The sequence below is a fragment of the Salvelinus namaycush genome, chromosome 34, assembly GCF_016432855.1.
Source record: "Salvelinus namaycush isolate Seneca chromosome 34, SaNama_1.0, whole genome shotgun sequence".
In the NCBI taxonomy this organism is placed as follows: domain Eukaryota; kingdom Metazoa; phylum Chordata; class Actinopteri; order Salmoniformes; family Salmonidae; genus Salvelinus; species Salvelinus namaycush.
Window position 1 is genome coordinate 21,612,733 of NC_052340.1, and position 17,494 is coordinate 21,630,226.

At 43.3% G+C, this 17,494-nt stretch overlaps 1 protein-coding gene across 3 annotated transcripts in view; it reads left to right on the forward strand.

The window, feature by feature from the left end:
* Window positions 1–16,984, forward strand: part of LOC120029112 (SPRY domain-containing SOCS box protein 4-like) — a 47,767-nt gene extending 30,783 nt beyond the window's left edge. For all 3 annotated transcript variants that reach the window (XM_038974422.1, XM_038974424.1, XM_038974423.1), the window contains exon 3: window positions 14,133–16,984. In XM_038974422.1, the coding sequence (XP_038830350.1) occupies window positions 14,133–14,260 (128 nt within the window). In that variant the 3' untranslated portion in view covers window positions 14,261–16,984. The remainder of the gene's footprint in view (window positions 1–14,132) is intronic.
* The last annotated feature ends 510 nt before the right edge of the window (window positions 16,985–17,494 follow it).

The window sequence follows — 17,494 nt, forward strand, 5'->3', positions numbered from 1 at the left end:
AACAATAAAGCACAATGTCGAAAGCCAGTGACTCATACAACCATACTCTCTCAATCTCTGAATAGTCAGAGAGCTCGCTTTGAATTGCTTACTGTGTAGATGAGTGCAGGCGTCTGTAGGAAATGTTGAGCTCCACAATGATATTGTTTGGAGCCAGGGTTTATTTTCGAAGTGCTAAGGCAATTGCTCTGTCCCGGGGGGAGATTTCTGCTGAATCTACAGAGCACAGCGCGACACAGCCCTGAATGTGACTGGGAGGAGGGATGGAGGAAGAAAAGAGAGTAAGAGGGCGAGTGATTAATAGTACATTAAACTTTGTGCTTTTCATTACAATCTCAAAGCACTTTAAGCAACAACCACTTTTTTTCTTCTTCCAAAAACAAATAGTTAATGGACGATTATGGCAGGCAGGGTAGTACATTAATGGCTTGAGCAGTCAGCATCAGGAGGAAGGCTAGAGTAGAGGTAGTTCAGAGATGAAACAGAGGGGCGTCACATCCAAGGGATTTCAGACTGGTTCAGAGCTGTTTATCAGGGTGCCGTCACTGAAGCAGGGCTTCTCATTAGTATTCTCTGAAGTCCGACTCCATTGGAAGTCTGATTTCAGAGTTGTGGCTTCACCCACCACTGGGGGAAGCCACAACAGCCGCGAAGGTATCAGAGAAGCACACTGCACATCAGTCCAGAATAGTCCTCCCTGAAGCTGACAACTGGAGAAAGCTGCTCAGAGGTTGATGGAGAAAAACATTTTGGATTTAATCATGTGTCTGTCAGTCATGTGTTTTGGACATAATAGACTGGAGATGAGGCTGTGTGTGTTGAGCAGAAAGAATAAGTGACCGTTTCCTCACTAGGTTAGTCCCAGAGACACTCAGTCTGAATAATACTGTAGTAGTGACAGTCAGTCAGAGCATGACTAGAGATGTCGTAAACCAGTGGTGGCCTACCCTCTTCCTGCAGACCTACTGGATACTGAGATTCTACCAATCAGCTGCTCCTCAAGACCTAGATTAGCTATATCAAGCTTTGTTAGAGCAAGGCAGGAGCTATAATACACAGTAGCTCTCCAGGAGAGTTGGCCACTGTCAATCTACAGCCTCCAGTACACTAATCATGGCATGTCAGTACAGAGAGACTGGCTGATGGATAGTGTTTTATACTGCAGACTGGCCTGGTTGACTGTATACAGTACTGTGTGGAGTAACTGGCTCCGCTACAGTGGAGAGAGAGTGGGAGGGCCTGTTGGTGTTTCTCTGTCTGGCCCTGCTCTGATCTATAAAAATGTGTGTTTACCCATAGGAAGCTGTCTGGGTCTTTATGGGTGGGTGTGTCTCTCTGTGTGTGGGTGTCTGTAAGTATAGCAGACATGAATGTCACCTACTGTGGGAGTCATTTAGGACCGTTCTGTCCATTTTGGATTGTGTAACAGCATCACCCTCCCCCACTGTATGTTACAGAAAGACCCAAAGCAGGACGAGGGCTCTTAGATGGTCAGACAAGAACTACATGTCCATGGCTGCAAGCCAGGTGTTTGTGTGTGAGTTCACGGAAGGGAGCAGGAGTGTTGGAATTCTGGAGGCAGTCCCAGTGTGCCTCTGAGCTCAACGTCTGGCCTTGCGAAGGGAGGTGTGTGTTTATTGTGCCCCATACAGTCACCCTCTGTCTGTGAGATAGAGAAAACTATTCAACAAACACACTGGGCTGTTTGTGTAGAATGTGTGACATTAATGCATTTATCTAGATCCCATTGGAACACAAGGCCTATTCTTTATCAACTGGTTTACTTTCAAGAGGATATTTTCCATACATACAAAAAGCATTTTCCATACGTACATTTTCAATACATGCACACATTTGTTTACATCCCTGTTAGTGATCATTTCTCCTTTGCCAAGATAATCCATCCACAGTGCCCCGTGGGGTTATGGTATGGGCAGGCATAAGCTATGGACAACGAACACAATGGCATTTTATCGATGACAATGTGAATGCACAAATACTGTGACGAGATCCTGAGGCCCGTTGAGGCCTATTTATTTCAATTGACTGATTTCCTCATGTTCTGTAACTCAGTAAAATCTTTTAAATTGTTGCATTTTATGTCCACTTTAGTTTGATAATGTCAGAGAAGCTAATGGAAGCAGCTTATAAGGCAGGACTTTATCCACCCCAATTCGCAGCTCTGTAGCCTCATGTTAGTCTTCTATAGACATTATGTAGGGGTCCTGTGAGTTCTCTGTTTTCTGCAGTGATGTTAAGAGGATTTATTCCTTCTGCTGGAGTTCTCTTGGGACTGGATGCTGATTGGCTGAAACAGCATTTTAGCCGGGGGTATATCAGACAATATACCACTGGTCTGACGCAAAAATACTTATTTATTGTTCTATTTATCTTAGTAACCAGTTTATAATAGAAATAAGGCACCTGGGGTTTGTGATATGTGTGTCGTGCCTGAGAACAACCCTTACCACACCCCCCTGGCCTTGTTGCTTAATTATGCTGTGGAAATGGGGAAACATCCCCATGTAACTCACAGGAAAATGCAGACAATTTGTTAGTATGCATTGGCTCGTATTCCCAAAGGTATCTTTTCCGTGTTTGTTTTAGACTCACCGTGGTAAAGGAGTCTTCTCTTTCAATAAAATAAATTGTCCCTTAACACACAGTTAATGCAATTCTCTGATCCTCTATTTCTCACGAACACTTAGTTTCTTCTCTGCACGACTTTCACACTGATAGAAGCTTTATCGATTTCTTTAGTGTTTGTGTTCCCCAAAGCCTGTAAATAGACAACAATAGGAGAGGGGGGATGAGGCTGTACTGCTAAGCGCTTTTCTTATGGCACTGTTCTTCCCATAAGATGGCACTACACAAAACGCAACAATACAGGCAAGCTGCCAGCAGCCGGACTCATTCACTGCTAAACAAGAGAATAACGAGGCAATCACTTTGCAAAACCTCCATTGGAAATTAACACTATTTCACGCTGGCTCTTTCATTCTCTCGCTCTGTCACTCACTCCCGCTCTTTAATTTATGCTGAAATCCCTGCTTCAATATTTACACTTCTAATCATGGCAGGGAGTTGCTGTAGAAACCGGTTATTTGAATGGGGAGAGGAGACGGTACAGTAAGTGCTGGCTTGGGGAGGGAGATCTAGCCTGGGAATGGATGGCTCCTCTTGTTCGGTGCCATGGAACTCTGCTGTGTCCCCTGATAGTGTGGAGAATAGATTCATAGACAGTGAGTACATTTATATGCACACTAATCATTCAATATTAAACTGGTTATGCCAGTAGTCATGTCCTAATAATTGGAAAGATTGCTCAGAAAACCAGGTTTTAAATCGGCGTATGCTTAGTTCAATTTTGACTCTACATTGATTTTTAACCACTGTGTTCTGCTTATTTTAATCGGTGTAAGGTCAAATCAAACAAAGCATACAGCAATTTCAAACACCTGGTTTTCTGAGCAACCTTTCGAATTATTAGGACTTAAACCTCTTAATGCAACCGCTGTTAGATTTGAAAAAATAACTTTAGTACAACGTACAGCATGCAATATTGTGAGACAGCGCCCAGCAATTCTCCGCCTTGTTGGAGCCAACATAAACCACAAAAATACGAAATAACATCATAAATATTCTCTTACCTTTGATCTTCCATCAGAATGTAGTGCAAGGAGTCCTAGTTCCAGAATAAATTGTTGTTTTGTTTTAGAATGTCCATTTCTTCTGTCGAATTAGCAACTTTGGCTAGCCATGTGGAGAGCACATGTCCAAGAACTCTTGGCGCATGGAACAAAAAATTCAAAGATTCACAAACGTCAAATAAACTGGTCAAACTCGGTTGAAAATCCATCTTTATGATGTTATTATCATATGTATCCAATAAAGTCTGAGTCGGAGCATTTCGTCGTGTATACCTAACGCATTTCAGAAGACAATGTGGGGTTCCCTGGTGCGCAGTTGAATACTGCCAAAAGGGCGGACCTGTCACTCCAAAAGCTCTCATTCGGTCTCACATCAAGCTAGACATCCCATTCAACATTCTACTGCCTGTTGACATCTAGTGGAAGGCGTATGAAGTGCATACAGATCCATAAATATAAGGCAATTCAATAGGGAGGCCCTGACACAGAGCCCCATTTTCAGCCAAATGAGTTCTGTTTTACGCACAGATATAATTCAAACAGTTTTAGAAACTTCAGAGTTGTCTATCCAATAGTAATAATAATATGCATATTGTATGATCTAGAACAGAGTACGAGGCTGTTTAATTTGGGCACGATTTTTTCCCAAGGTGAAAATAGTGCCCCCTATTAAGAAGTTTATTGGCGTTTCAGTAGAGAATGGTGCCGGAGGGGGTGGCTTTTTTTCTCTTCCTCACATTGTTTATCTCATTTTGTACATAATGTTGCTGCTACTGTCTCTTATGACCGAAAAGATCTTCTGGACACCAGAACAGCGATTACTCACCTAAGAACTGGACAAAGATTTTTTCTTTATATATTGCTTTGTCTCGACAAGGCCCAAATCCTGTCTTCAGCATGAACAAAAGGGGGGGAAGGGCGGGATCTACTCATCGCAGATGAGTAGGTAAACCACCACTTCCCTCCTAATTGGCCAACGTGCAATTATTGGAAAGCAAACTGGACGATCTATGATTTAAGACTATCCTACCAACAGGACATTAAAAATGAATATTTTATGTTTCACCGAGACTTGCCTGAACGACACGGACAATATAGAGCTGGCTTCTCCGTGTTTCGGCAGGGCAGAGCAGCTACGTCTGGTAAGACAAGGGGCGGGGGTGTGTATTTGTCAAAAGCTGCTGGTGTGCAATGTCTAATATTAAAGAAGTCTTGAGGTATTGCTCTTCTGAGGTAGTGTTGTCTACAGCTTATGAGGTATTCTATCTACAAAGAGTTCTCATCTATATTATTCGTAGCTGTCTATTCACCACCACAAAACGATACTGGTACTAAGACCGCACTCAATTAGCTGTATAAGGCCATAAGCAAACAAGAAAATGCTCATCCAGAAGCGGCGCTCCTAGTGGCTGTTTCGCTAGCACAGACTGGAATATGTTCCGGGATTCATTCAATGGCATTATCACCTCAGTCATCGGCTTCATCAATAAATGCATCGATGTCGTGACCGTACATACATTTCCCAACTAGAACCAATGGATTACAGGCAACATCTGCACCGAGCTAAAGGCTAGAGCTGCCGCTTTCAAGGAGCGGGACACTAATCCGGATGCGTATAAGCAATCCCGCTATGCCCTCAGACGAACCATCAAACAGGCAGTGTCAATTCAGGATTAAGGTTGAATCTAACTACACCGGCTCTGATGCTTGTCAGATGTGGCAGGGCTTGAAAACTATTAGACTACAAAGCGAAACCCTGCCGTGGGCTGCCCAGTGACGCGAGCCTACCAGACGAGCTAAATGCCTTTTTATGCTCCCTTCGAGTTAACTTCTTCTGGCTGCAAGCCCGAGGTCGGTACACTTATGACAACAGCCAGCTCAAGTGCAGGGCGCGAAATTCAAAATATATTTTTTAGAAATATTTAACTTTCACACATTAACAAGTCCAATACAGCATTTGAAAGATAAACATCTTGTGAATCCAGCCAACATGTCCGATTTTTAAAATGTTTTACAGCGAAAACACCACATATATTTATGTTAGCTCACCACCAAATACAAAAAAGGACAGACATTTTTCACAGCACAGGTAGCATGCACAAAACCAACCTAACTAACCAAGAACCAACCAAACTAACCAAGAAACAACTTCATCAGATGAGTCTTATAACATGTTATTCAATAAATCTGTTTTGTTCGAAAAATGTGCATATTTGAGCTATAAATCAGTTTTACATTGCAGCTACCATCACAGCTACCGTCAGAAATAGCACCGAAGCAGCCGGAGTAATTACACACCAACGTCAAATACCTAAATACTCATCATAAAACATTTCTGAAAAATACATGGTGTACAGCAAATGAAAGACAGGCATCTTGTGATTCCAGCCAATATTTCCGATTTCTTAAGTGTTTTACAGCGAAAACACAATATAGCATTATATTAGCTTACCACAATAGCCAGAAACACAAGCCATTCCCCAGCAGCAAAAGTTAGCGATCGTAACAAACCAGCAAAAGATATATAATTTTTGACTAACCTTGATAAGGTTCATCAGATGACAGTCCTATAACATCAGGTTATACATATACTTATGTTTTGTTCGAAAATGTCATATTTAGAGCTGAAATCAGTGGTTATACATTGTGCTAACGTAGCATCTTTTTCCCACAACGTCCGGATATTTTTCTGACACTTTTTCTGACACATATTCTGACCAAATAACTATTCATAAACATAACTAAAAAATACATGTTGTATAGGAAATGATAGATACACTAGTTCTTAATGCAATCGCCGTGTTAGAATTCTAAAAATAACTTCATTACGATATGCAGTTTACGTTATGGCGAGAGCGTGCCCAAAACCTGGCCGCAAACTACTAGTACACATGTACGACAGATATATGAAATAACATCATAAAATGGGTCCTACTTTTGACGATCTTCCATCAGAATGTTGTACAAGGGGTCCTTTGTACAGAACAATCGTTGTTTGGATTTAGAATGTCCTCTTCTCCAGGCAATTAGCACGGAAAGCTAGCAAAGTGGCGCGAAGCTCTCCTTCCTGAACATACGCAGACAAAGCAACACGCCTAACGTCCCGAAAAAAAATTCAATAATCTAATAAAACTATATTGAAAAAACATACTTTACGATGATATTGTCACATGTATCAAATAAAATCAAAGCCGGAGATATTAGTCGTCTATAACGACAGCCTTTCAAGAAGGCAATACCAGGTCCCTTCGCGCGCGCTCCAGAAAACAGGAAACTGGTGACACGTCATACAAAGAGCTTTTATTCGACCCCAGATCAAGTTATACACTCCATTTCTTCTCTCACTGCCTGTCGACATCTAGTGGAAGACGTATGAAGTGCATGTATACTGATATATATCAAGGACATTTATAGGCAGGCCCTAGAACAGAGCATCGATTTCAGATTTTCCACTTCCTGTCAGGAAGTTTGCTGCAAAATGACTTCTGTTTTACTCACAGATATAATTCAAACGGTTTTAGAAACTAGAGTGTTTTCTATCCAATAGTAATAATAATATGCATATTGTACGAGCAAGAATTGAGTACGAGGCCGTTTGAAATGGGCACCTTTTATCCAGGCTACTCAATACTGCCCCTGCAGCCCAAACAGGTTAAGCAACACTGAAGCATGCATGAGACTACCAACTGTTCCGGACGACTGTGTGATCACGCTCTCCGTAGCCTATGTGAGCAAGACCTTTTTAAACAGGTCAACATTCACAAAGCTGCGGGACATATGGATTACCAGGATGTGTACTGCGAGCATGCGCGGACCAACTGGAAAGTGCCACGACTGGCATTTTCAACCTCTCCTTGTCCGAGTCTAATACCTACACTATCGTTCAAAAGTTTGGTGTCACTTAGAAATGTCCTTGTTTTCCATGAAAACATACATGAAATGAGTTGCAAAATGAATAGGAAATATTGTCAAGACATTGACAAGGTTATAAATAATTATTTTTAATTTAAATAATACCCACAATTCACAAATCGAACCCACAATTGCTGATGCTCCAGATACTCAACTAGTCTAAAGAAGGCCAGTTTTATTGCTTCTTTAATCAGAACAAGTTTCAGCTGTGCTAACATAATTGCAAAAGGGTTTTCTAATGATCAATTAGCCTTTTAAAATGATAAACTTGGATTGGATACCACAACGTGCCATTGGAACACAGGAGTGATGGTTGCTGATAATGGGCCTCTGTCCGCCTATGTAGATATTTCATAAATCAGCCGTTTCCAGCTACAATAGTAATTTACTACATTAACAATGTCTACACTTTCTGATCAATTTTATATTTTAATGGACCAAAAATGAGCTTTTCTTTCAAAAACAAGGACTTTTTCTAAGTGACCCTAAACTTTTGAATGGTTGTATACATGCTTCAAACAGACCACCGTAGTCCCTGTGCCCAAGAAAGCGAAGGTAGCCTGCCTAAACCATTACCGCCCGTAGCACTCACGTCTGTAGCCATCAAGTGCTTTGAAAGGCTGGTCATGGCTCACATCAACACTATCATGCCAGAAACCCTAGACTCACTCCAATTTGCATACCGCCCCAACAGATCCACAGATGCAATCTCAATCGCGCTCCACACTGCCCTTTCCCACCTGGACAAAAGGAACACCTATGTGAGAATGCTGTTTATTGACTACAGCTCTACATTCAACACCATAGTGCCCACAAAGCTCATCACTAAGCTAATGACCCTGGGACTAAACACCTCCCTCTGCGACTGCATCCTGGACTTCCTGACGGGCCGACCCAGGTGGTAAGGGTAGGCAACAACACATCTGCCATACTGATCCTCAACACTGGGGCACTTCAGGGGTGTGTGCTTAGTCCCCTCCTGTACTCCCTGTTCACCCACGACTGTGTGGCCAAGCACGACTCCAACACAATCATTACGTTTGCTGATGACACAACAGTGGTAGGCCTTATCACCGAAAATGATGAGACAGCCTATAGGGAGGAGGTCAGCGACCTGGCAGTGTGGTGCCAGGACAACCATTAAAAAAAAACAAAAAAACTTTGTTCTTAACTTATGGCTGCAGCCCGACACCGGTACACTTATGACAACATCCAGCTCAAGTGCAGGGCGCGAAATTCAAAAGATATATTTTTTAAATATTTAACTTTCACACATTAACAAGTCCAAGACACCAGATGAAAGGTACACATCTTGTGAATCAAGCCAGCATGTCCGATTTTTAAAATGTTTTACAGGGAAGACACAATATGTAAATCTATTAGCTAACCACGTTAGCAAAAGACACCACTATTCTTACTCCATCAGTTTTTACTCCATCAGTAGCTATCACAAATTCGACCAAATAAAGATATAAATAGCCACTAACCAAGAAACAACTTCATCAGATGACAGTCTGATAACATATTTATTGTATAGCATATGTTTTGTTCGAAAAATTTGCATATTTCAGGTATAAATCATAGTTTACATTTCAGCTACAATCAGAAATTGCACCGAAAGCAGCCATAATATTTACAGACACCAACATCAAATACCTAATTACTCATCATAAAACATTTCTGAAAAATACATAGTGTACAGCAATTGAAAGACAGGCATCTTGTGATTCCAGACAATATTTCCGATTTATTAAATGTTTTACAGCGAAAACAAAATGTAGCGCTATATTAGCGTAGCCACAATAGCCAGAAACACTTGGGCGCCCACGACCAGTTCACATGCACGACAGATATTAGAAATAGCATCATAAAATGTTTCTTACTTTTGGTGATCTTCCGTCAGAATGTTGGACAAGGTGTCCTTTGTCCAGAACAGTCGTTGTTTTGATCTGGAACGGCAAATATCCCTCTTCATTTAGCATGGGCACTTGCCAAGTGGCACGGATCACTCCAACGTCAACAAAGTCAGAGAACGGAACACGGCAAAACTCCCGAAAAAATTTCAATAATCTGATTAAACTATATTGAAAAAACATACGTTACGATGATATGGTCACATGTATCAAATAAATTCTAAGACGGAGATGTTAGTCGTCCATAACGGGAGCAAAACAGAAGGCATATCCATGTCCTCTTTCGCGCGCTCCAGAAACAGGAAGTGGACGGTCACGTCAAAGAAATAGCTTTTATTCCACCTCAGACCAAGATAAACACAAAATTTCTTCTCTCACAGCCTCTTGACACCCAGAGGAAGGCGTATGAAGTGTACGTAGACTCTTGCGTATCATGACCATGTATAGGCAGGAAGTTGAACAGAGCATATATTTCTGACATTCCACTTCCTGGTCAGGAAAAGTGCTGCAGAATGAGTTCTGTTTCACTCAGAGAAATAATTCAAACGGTTTTAGAAACTAGAGAGTTTTCTATCCAATAGTAATAATAATATGCATATTGTACGAGCAAGAATTGAGTACGAGGCCGTTTGAAATGGGCACTATTTAACTGGCCACTCAATACTGACCCTTGCAGCCATAACAGGTTAACAGACTTGCCTAGTTAAATAAATTCTTATTTACAATGACTGCCTACCTCGGCCTAACCCGGACGATGCTGGGCCAATTGTGCGCCGTCCTATTGGACTCCCAATCACAGCTGGTTGTAATACAGCATGGAATTAAACCAGGGTCTGTAGTGACGCCTCTAGCACTGAGATGCAGTGTCTTAGACTGCTGAGCCACTCGGGAGCCACAATGTGAGCAAGACCAAGGAGTTGATCGTGAACTATAGGAAAAGGAGGGCCGAACAGGTCCCCATTATCATCAATGGGACTGAAGGGGATTGGGTTGAGTGTTTCAAGTTCCTTGGTGTCCACATCCCCAACAAACTATCATAGTCCAAACACACCAAGACAGTTGTAAAGAGGGCACAACACCTTTCCCCCTCGGGAGACTGGAAAGATTTGGCATGTCCCCAGATCCTCAAAGTTCTACAGCTGCACCATCGAGAGCATCCTGACCGGTTGCATCACTGTCTGGTATGGCAACTGCTCGGGATCTGACCGTTAGGCACTACAGAGGGTAGTGTGTACGGCCCAGTACATCACTGGGGACAAGCTTCCTGACATCCAGGACCTAGTAGGCGGTGTCAGAGGAAGGCCCAAAAAATTGTCAGACTTCTCTCTGCTACTGCACGGCAAGCGGTACTGGAGCGCCAAGTCTAGGACCAAAAGGCTCCTTAACAGCTTCTACCCGCAAGCCGTAAGACAACTAATCAAATGGCCACCCGGACTATCTACATTGACTCGGTACCAGTACCCCCAATATCTAGCCTTGTTATATACATTTGTTACTTTTGTAAGATTTTTTTATTCTGTAAATATTTAATCAACTCTTTCTTGAACTGCATTGTTAAGGTCTTGTAAGTATTTCAAGGTAAGGTTGTTGTATTTGGCGCATGTGACAAATTTGATTTGATTGCAGTGGTGTATTTGCTCTGCGCATGTGCCAGCACTGGGTAGCGCAAGCCTCCCTCTTATGCACGAGTGAAGTGAGCTCGGGAAAAACAAAGTATGAATCTTAGAACTAATTTTCACTTACAAACTCGGAATCACAACTCGGAATCAAAAAAGGGCTTCGTAAAAATAACTGTCAGTGGTAGAAATAATATTTTTAATTGGTGATTTTCTGCATTTATTTAAGTCCCATCAGGATTATTAGGGAAATCGTTATTTTGCAAATCATGTAAATGGTTTAAACTATATTAATCTGACTATCCACAATTGTATTGTTTGTGGACTCAATGTCTTGCACAGAGGTGTAAACCCTTTCTGGTACAGTGCTTTAGAGCATCAGACTCAATGTCTCTGAATAGATACTCAGACAATAGCGCTCATATTCTTATAATGCTCATGGCTAGGTACAGACTTTTCAAAAGTGTGTGTGTGCCCGTAGGGTCTGTGAGTAATCAGGGCTATAACAGGCTTTATTATGCTGAGGACCAGAGTGTAGAGAGGCACTGCAGGGATCGGTGGTTGAATGGACTGGAGCGTTTGGTTCTGTCTGGAGATCAGGGGCTAGATCATTTGGTTCTGTCGGGTAATAACGCTCCAGCCCAAAAGGAAGAGTGACATTTCTACCGTCGTCTTAGTTCAGTGAGCAATTGGATTCAGCTCAAGTCAATGATTTCCAATTTGAGAGGCTGAGGCTTGCCCTTTCTCTCCCTCCTTTCTCTTACTCATTGCTCTTTCCATTCATTCTTTCTCACTCTACCTGTGATGTTCTCTTGGGGATTGGTCAATGAATTAGACTCAGATGCTCCACTTCTACGTAGTCACTGTTGTACGTACTTTCCCATGCGTACTTATTGGAAAAATCAGTCACGCAGACGTTCCTTGTCAGGATGAGGTGCAAATTTTATGCATTGACACACACACACACACACACACACACACACACACACACACAGGTCTTGTCACAAGATGGTCATTTTATACATTTGCCGCCCCCCCCCCGCACACACACATTATACATGTACATCACACACACACTCACTCCCAATCACGAGGTGGTCATTGGAACTGGTGCACAGTTTGAGATGTTATCCTTCTCCACACGCTCCACTGACAGTTCTCCATATTGATTAGATAAGCTCCCAGTCTGGAGTCAACAAGTCTGTTCCTCACTGAATATCCTGACGTCAGTTCTATTGGCATCACTCCTGGCTGAGAGGAAACGAGAGCTGGAGGCAGAGATTGATCCGAGACACAGATGGAGAGGAAACTGGGACAGCAGGATCAAGATACCTTCTTAATGCGTGTCTCCTGAAATTACACAAGTGGGTTGTGTTTTGAACACACACAGCACACTTTTTGGGTCACCTGCATCCAGTAGCTCTGAAATAGCCTGGAGGATGGTGTCAGTGAAAGGGACCAACCTGTTACACCTCAATGCACCAGTCAGTCTGCTTTCTTCTCACACAGAGGGGGAGAGGGAGAGCTCTGTTGCTGTCCCAAATTCCCCTGCTCCCTCTATCTCAGACACTTTGTACTGGGACTGCTCGGTATATTAGTCATAGGAAGGTGTGTCTACACATGTCTTTCTACATGTATGTGTAGGCCTATATGTAGGTCATCTGTTACAACCTATATACAAGCCTAGTGCATGCTCCTGATCCTCCCAGTGCTATAGCCCTGGACTGCTGTGGGTAGGACCTGAGCCCAGGCCTGAATCAGTCCGAGAGTCCCCGCGGGGGGGACATGAAGGGGACAGGAAGAGCAGGATGGAGAGTTACTTTCTAGTTCATTTAACTGAACCACTTCCAGTTCATTTGCTTTCATTAATACTTAATACCTCCTGTCCTGTTTGCTTTTTCCCCCATGTTTGAAGTATGTTTTGGGTTTTCATGAGCTCACATGGCATGCAGTTCAGCACGCCAAGGCAGATGTGCTGGTTCAACTTGTAGCTGTTATGGACTCTGTTGGGCTCTGTGTGCCTTCTTCCCCCTTCCTGTCCCCTTTGTCCTTTTTTTTCTGAGGACTATTTCAAACTAAGCATGACTCTCAAAAGATGAGCACCATACACGTTTCTCCATGCAGGCACACTCACTGGCGCAGTGTGGTGTCTGATAGCTCAGCCAGACAGTTGATGCACCGAAGACAATAGCAGGTTCCTGCTCAGATTCCCGCTGTTTGACGGCACCATTGGTCGCCGGACGGCAACATTTGCGCCAGCTGGGTGATTGGACAGTTTCCAGGAAGCAGCAGCAGCATCATAATTATCATCCCTCCTATGCAATTCCCATGGCTCTACTGAATAACATGCTATGTTACTGTTCCTTGAAGTGGTTTACTCAACCCAACACCTCGCAAGTTTCTTTTTCATCTTTGTTCATTTAAGAACATGAATTATATGATGCTGAAATTGTGAAATGGATCATGTCAAGTAGTGTACCAGCAAGCCTGCGTTGGTATCACAACCTTCCTATGGAAACATCTTAGTGTAAAATACAGGAGAGGCTAATGTTAGTGTGTCTATATATATCTTACTGTGTTGTTTAGTGGTCACGTAGCTACAAGGGCACCAGTCCATTTAGAGGATTCCCTAGGGTCCTCCTTGACACCGTCCACCCTGTCTATTCAAAGCCATGTGGCCAGTGACTCAACAGTGAGGGAGACTGTGTGTGGCGAGCCCCTGAGTATCACCTTCACACAGATGCTCAGGAGAGTGTCTGCTCTGTGAGTCCAGTACAAACACATGGTCATGGCAGGTGGAACGGTCAAGCTGACGTCCGTGAAGGGCGCACTCATTATCAAAGTTTGTGTGTGTGGGAAGATCTCTCTGACAAACACATGCACTTAAAAGCTCTTCTGAGGATGATATCATATTGCTCAGTCTACACTTATATTAAATGCACTCCCTCTGAAATAGCATATATTACATCTGTAAATGTATGTAAACATTCATATTTTTTTACCCCGTTTTAAAGTCCTCTCTTCTCTCCTGTCTGTCACAGCGGAGCCCCTCCCCCTGATGGACCTGTGCAGGCGAGTGGCCAGGCTGGCTCTGGGGCGGGACCGAGTCAACCAGATAGACACCCTCCCTCTGCCAGAGACCATCAAGAACTACCTCCAGTACCAGTGAACCTACACTCACCAGGACAACGAACAACTGCTTGACGACGGCTACATTTCACTACGGTCAACCACAAACAATTGAACCCTGAACCACTGGACATCTACTGAGGATGATGATGGTCGGGAGGAAGCCTATAAAGGAGTTGCGAGTTTCCTTTTAGGATTTGTCCATTTTGAACTCCATTGTTTCAATTTGCTCACTGCTGTCCCCCAGATGGACAGATGAGCGATTGATGGACAGACAGAGGTAGATGGGCTTGAGACTGGACTCTAGCAGAAGTGTTGGGCTATGATGCTGTCTTCTCATTGGGTCTATAGCATGGAAGCTTCTAGAATATATTCCTGGAGGAACAGGGCATTTTGGGGATGATGCACAGTTACTGTACATCTATAGACTCTCTGGAAGCCTCTCTGCACATGTAGATATTTAGACTCTAGCAGGCTCTACTGAGGCTCACCAGCCCCTAGCCACAGGGACGCGAACATCGTTCAAAGCATGCATATGCAAACACTAGCTCATGCTCAGAGGGGCTGTTTTCAGTGTGTGTGAGGTTTTATGCATGTGTGGGTTGGTGCGTGTCGGCCTTGCTCTGCAACAGGCACCCTAAGACATCAGTCTGACCCACTGAGTTTGGCAACACTGCAGCCCTGATATCTCTAGTCCCCTGCTGCACTGCACCTCCCTCTCAACTGGCAGTCTCCCTTTATTTATCAGTGGGTTTCATTGGATCCATGACTCTGTCTGGGTGAGTGACTGGGTGTGCGTCCACAGTGGCACCCTATTTCCTACATAGTGCACTGCGTTTGATCAGCTTGATCAAATGGCGTGCACTATGTAGGGAATAGGGTGCCATTGTGGACATACATGGCATGTGGTCAGTCAGTGTGATGTGTTAAAGCTGAGGTTGGTCTGAGGGCCAATCTGCTGTTACTGTTGATGTGCCTGCTCAGAGAAAGCACATCTCACAGGAGACAAAAAAAAGACCTGCTGCTTTTTTTTCCCTCTTTCCGTTCTTATCCTGATGGTGACTATTCCTTTAAGTATATTGTTCTGTTTTTATGACTGGGGATTTACTTTGTTTCTGATTTTTGTTTTCTATGGTTTTGAGCTCTATTTGCCGGACAGGAAGTGACCCGGGTGAGACAGGAAGTCTCGCTGAGAGAGACTGATCGAGGAATGTGCTGCCATGATAATCTTTTAAATGTGAATAAAACACAAAGAAACTGAACCAAACACGCTGGTGTTTTCTGTCCAGTTGGACCTACTGTCACCTCAGTATGCCAGTGTCATCCAAATGAATGGAAGCCTCAATGCTGCCCAGCACATTCACAACACTATGCCTTTGAACCAAAAATATAGTCATTCAGTTATTTCACTGTGACTTAAAGTATGTCGCTGTAGTTGGATGCCTGTGTTTGATATTTAGTCAGGGACGTTTTCTGAAGCTGATGTCCCATGGGGCAGGCTTTGAACAGAGAACAAAGCCTGTTCTGTGATCACAGTTCAGACAAAGCAGCTTTCCCTGACCATTCAGAAAACCCTGTCATGTTTTACAGCATACATCTGTCTGTCGATCATATCAAGATCACAGCAGGACAGCAAAGTGCTACTGATGATTTAACACAAGTGGTGTTAGAGTTCAGTTGTAAGGAAGGAAACATTTCCCTAAATGGTTACTATCATCCTATAGGTAGGGTTACCTGCCCATTACCAGAAGTGTACATAACCTTGTGTTATAGCAATTGGCTCATTCACCCCCCCCCCCTTCCTTTCCCCTGTAACTATTCACCAGGTCATTGCTGTAAATGAATGTTTTTCTTGTCAACTTACCTGGTAAAATAAGGGTTACAAAAAAATGGATCTCAGGTGACGGCTTTAGTGCTGAAATGTAGGTTAAGAAGCAAGGATTTGAAGGATGAGGAAGCGCTTCAGGGCATGATGCTGGACACAGCATCACAGTTTGAGGCTAAGACCAGGCATTGGAAATCAAATATCAGTTAAATGAGATCATCCCTGCCCTTGGAATTTAGTAATTAATTTACTCCCTTGCGGAAAGGTAGGATCAAATCAGGTCCTCGATCTGTCTAAAAGGGGCTTATCCTTGATACACCCCGTTTCTTGACAGTTTGTTGTGGCAGCTTGATTTGAGCTGCGCTACTATGCTGATTTACAATTGAGCTCTGATTATATCCTGTTGACTGGGGTATAATCTTACAACAGTGGCTATTGGCTCCCTCCCTTCTCTTCCCTCTCCCCCTACTCAACCCATTTATTTCTCCCTACTTCTCACCCTCTCCAACCAGTTTTCCATCATCGTCCATATTATTACTCTCTGCACTCTCCTGTCCTTTACCTCTTATGCCTGTACTTTCCATCATATTCATCACGAAAGATGTAATCTCTACCCTCACCGGTCTATTCTACTGCCTTCACACTCTCCATGATGCCCATCAACATTCCTCCTTTCACTCTTCTCTGCTCCCTCATCTTTACCTCACTCCCTCATTCCTTTCCCTCCCTCTCATCCTGTATTGAGTGACATGGAGGGAGGAGAACTGTAGCAGTTGAAGGGCTGTTGTCTTCCACAGAGGCTGCATGGAGGGAAGATGAAGAAATGTATAATTCCTAAAAGAAAATCACCTCTAGGTTTGGTCTTATCTCCTGCAGAGTGTTATGTATTGTGTGGTCTGTTTCTCTCAGATTAAATGAATGAGTGCTTGACTTCTCAAAGCGACTTTTCTCTTTGACCTATTTGAATGATCTTTAAAAAGGTACATAGTCAGTCTTCTAGACAAGGCGCACACACTAAACAGAAAATAGCCCTTTACTCACTTTAGGTAACTGTCAATCAAAAACGTTTTAAGAACCATGAGTCATTGCAACCAGTGAAGGGGGCTGTGAATGTGGTCAGTGCAGGCATGGAACGGAATTGGCAGAACCACTAGCACTTAGAGGCGTCCAAATAAAGGTCAGCATCCCCCAGCGCATGGCCGTCATCACGTCTCTTCTTCCCAGAGCTGTGTTGTGGTCACATTCTGACAGACACACATTAACCTGTGAGTAGACCTGGGGGCTATTGTCTACTCAAGGAAACAACCGAAGCGACGTGGGAAAATCACAAAAAGTCCAATGGCTTCCTGAGGTACTTTGAGGGTATGGACTAGGGGAGGAAGACCATGAGAGACGAAGGAGCATTTTCCTTTTCAACAAATGCTGCCACATTGAAAAGAACATTACAGG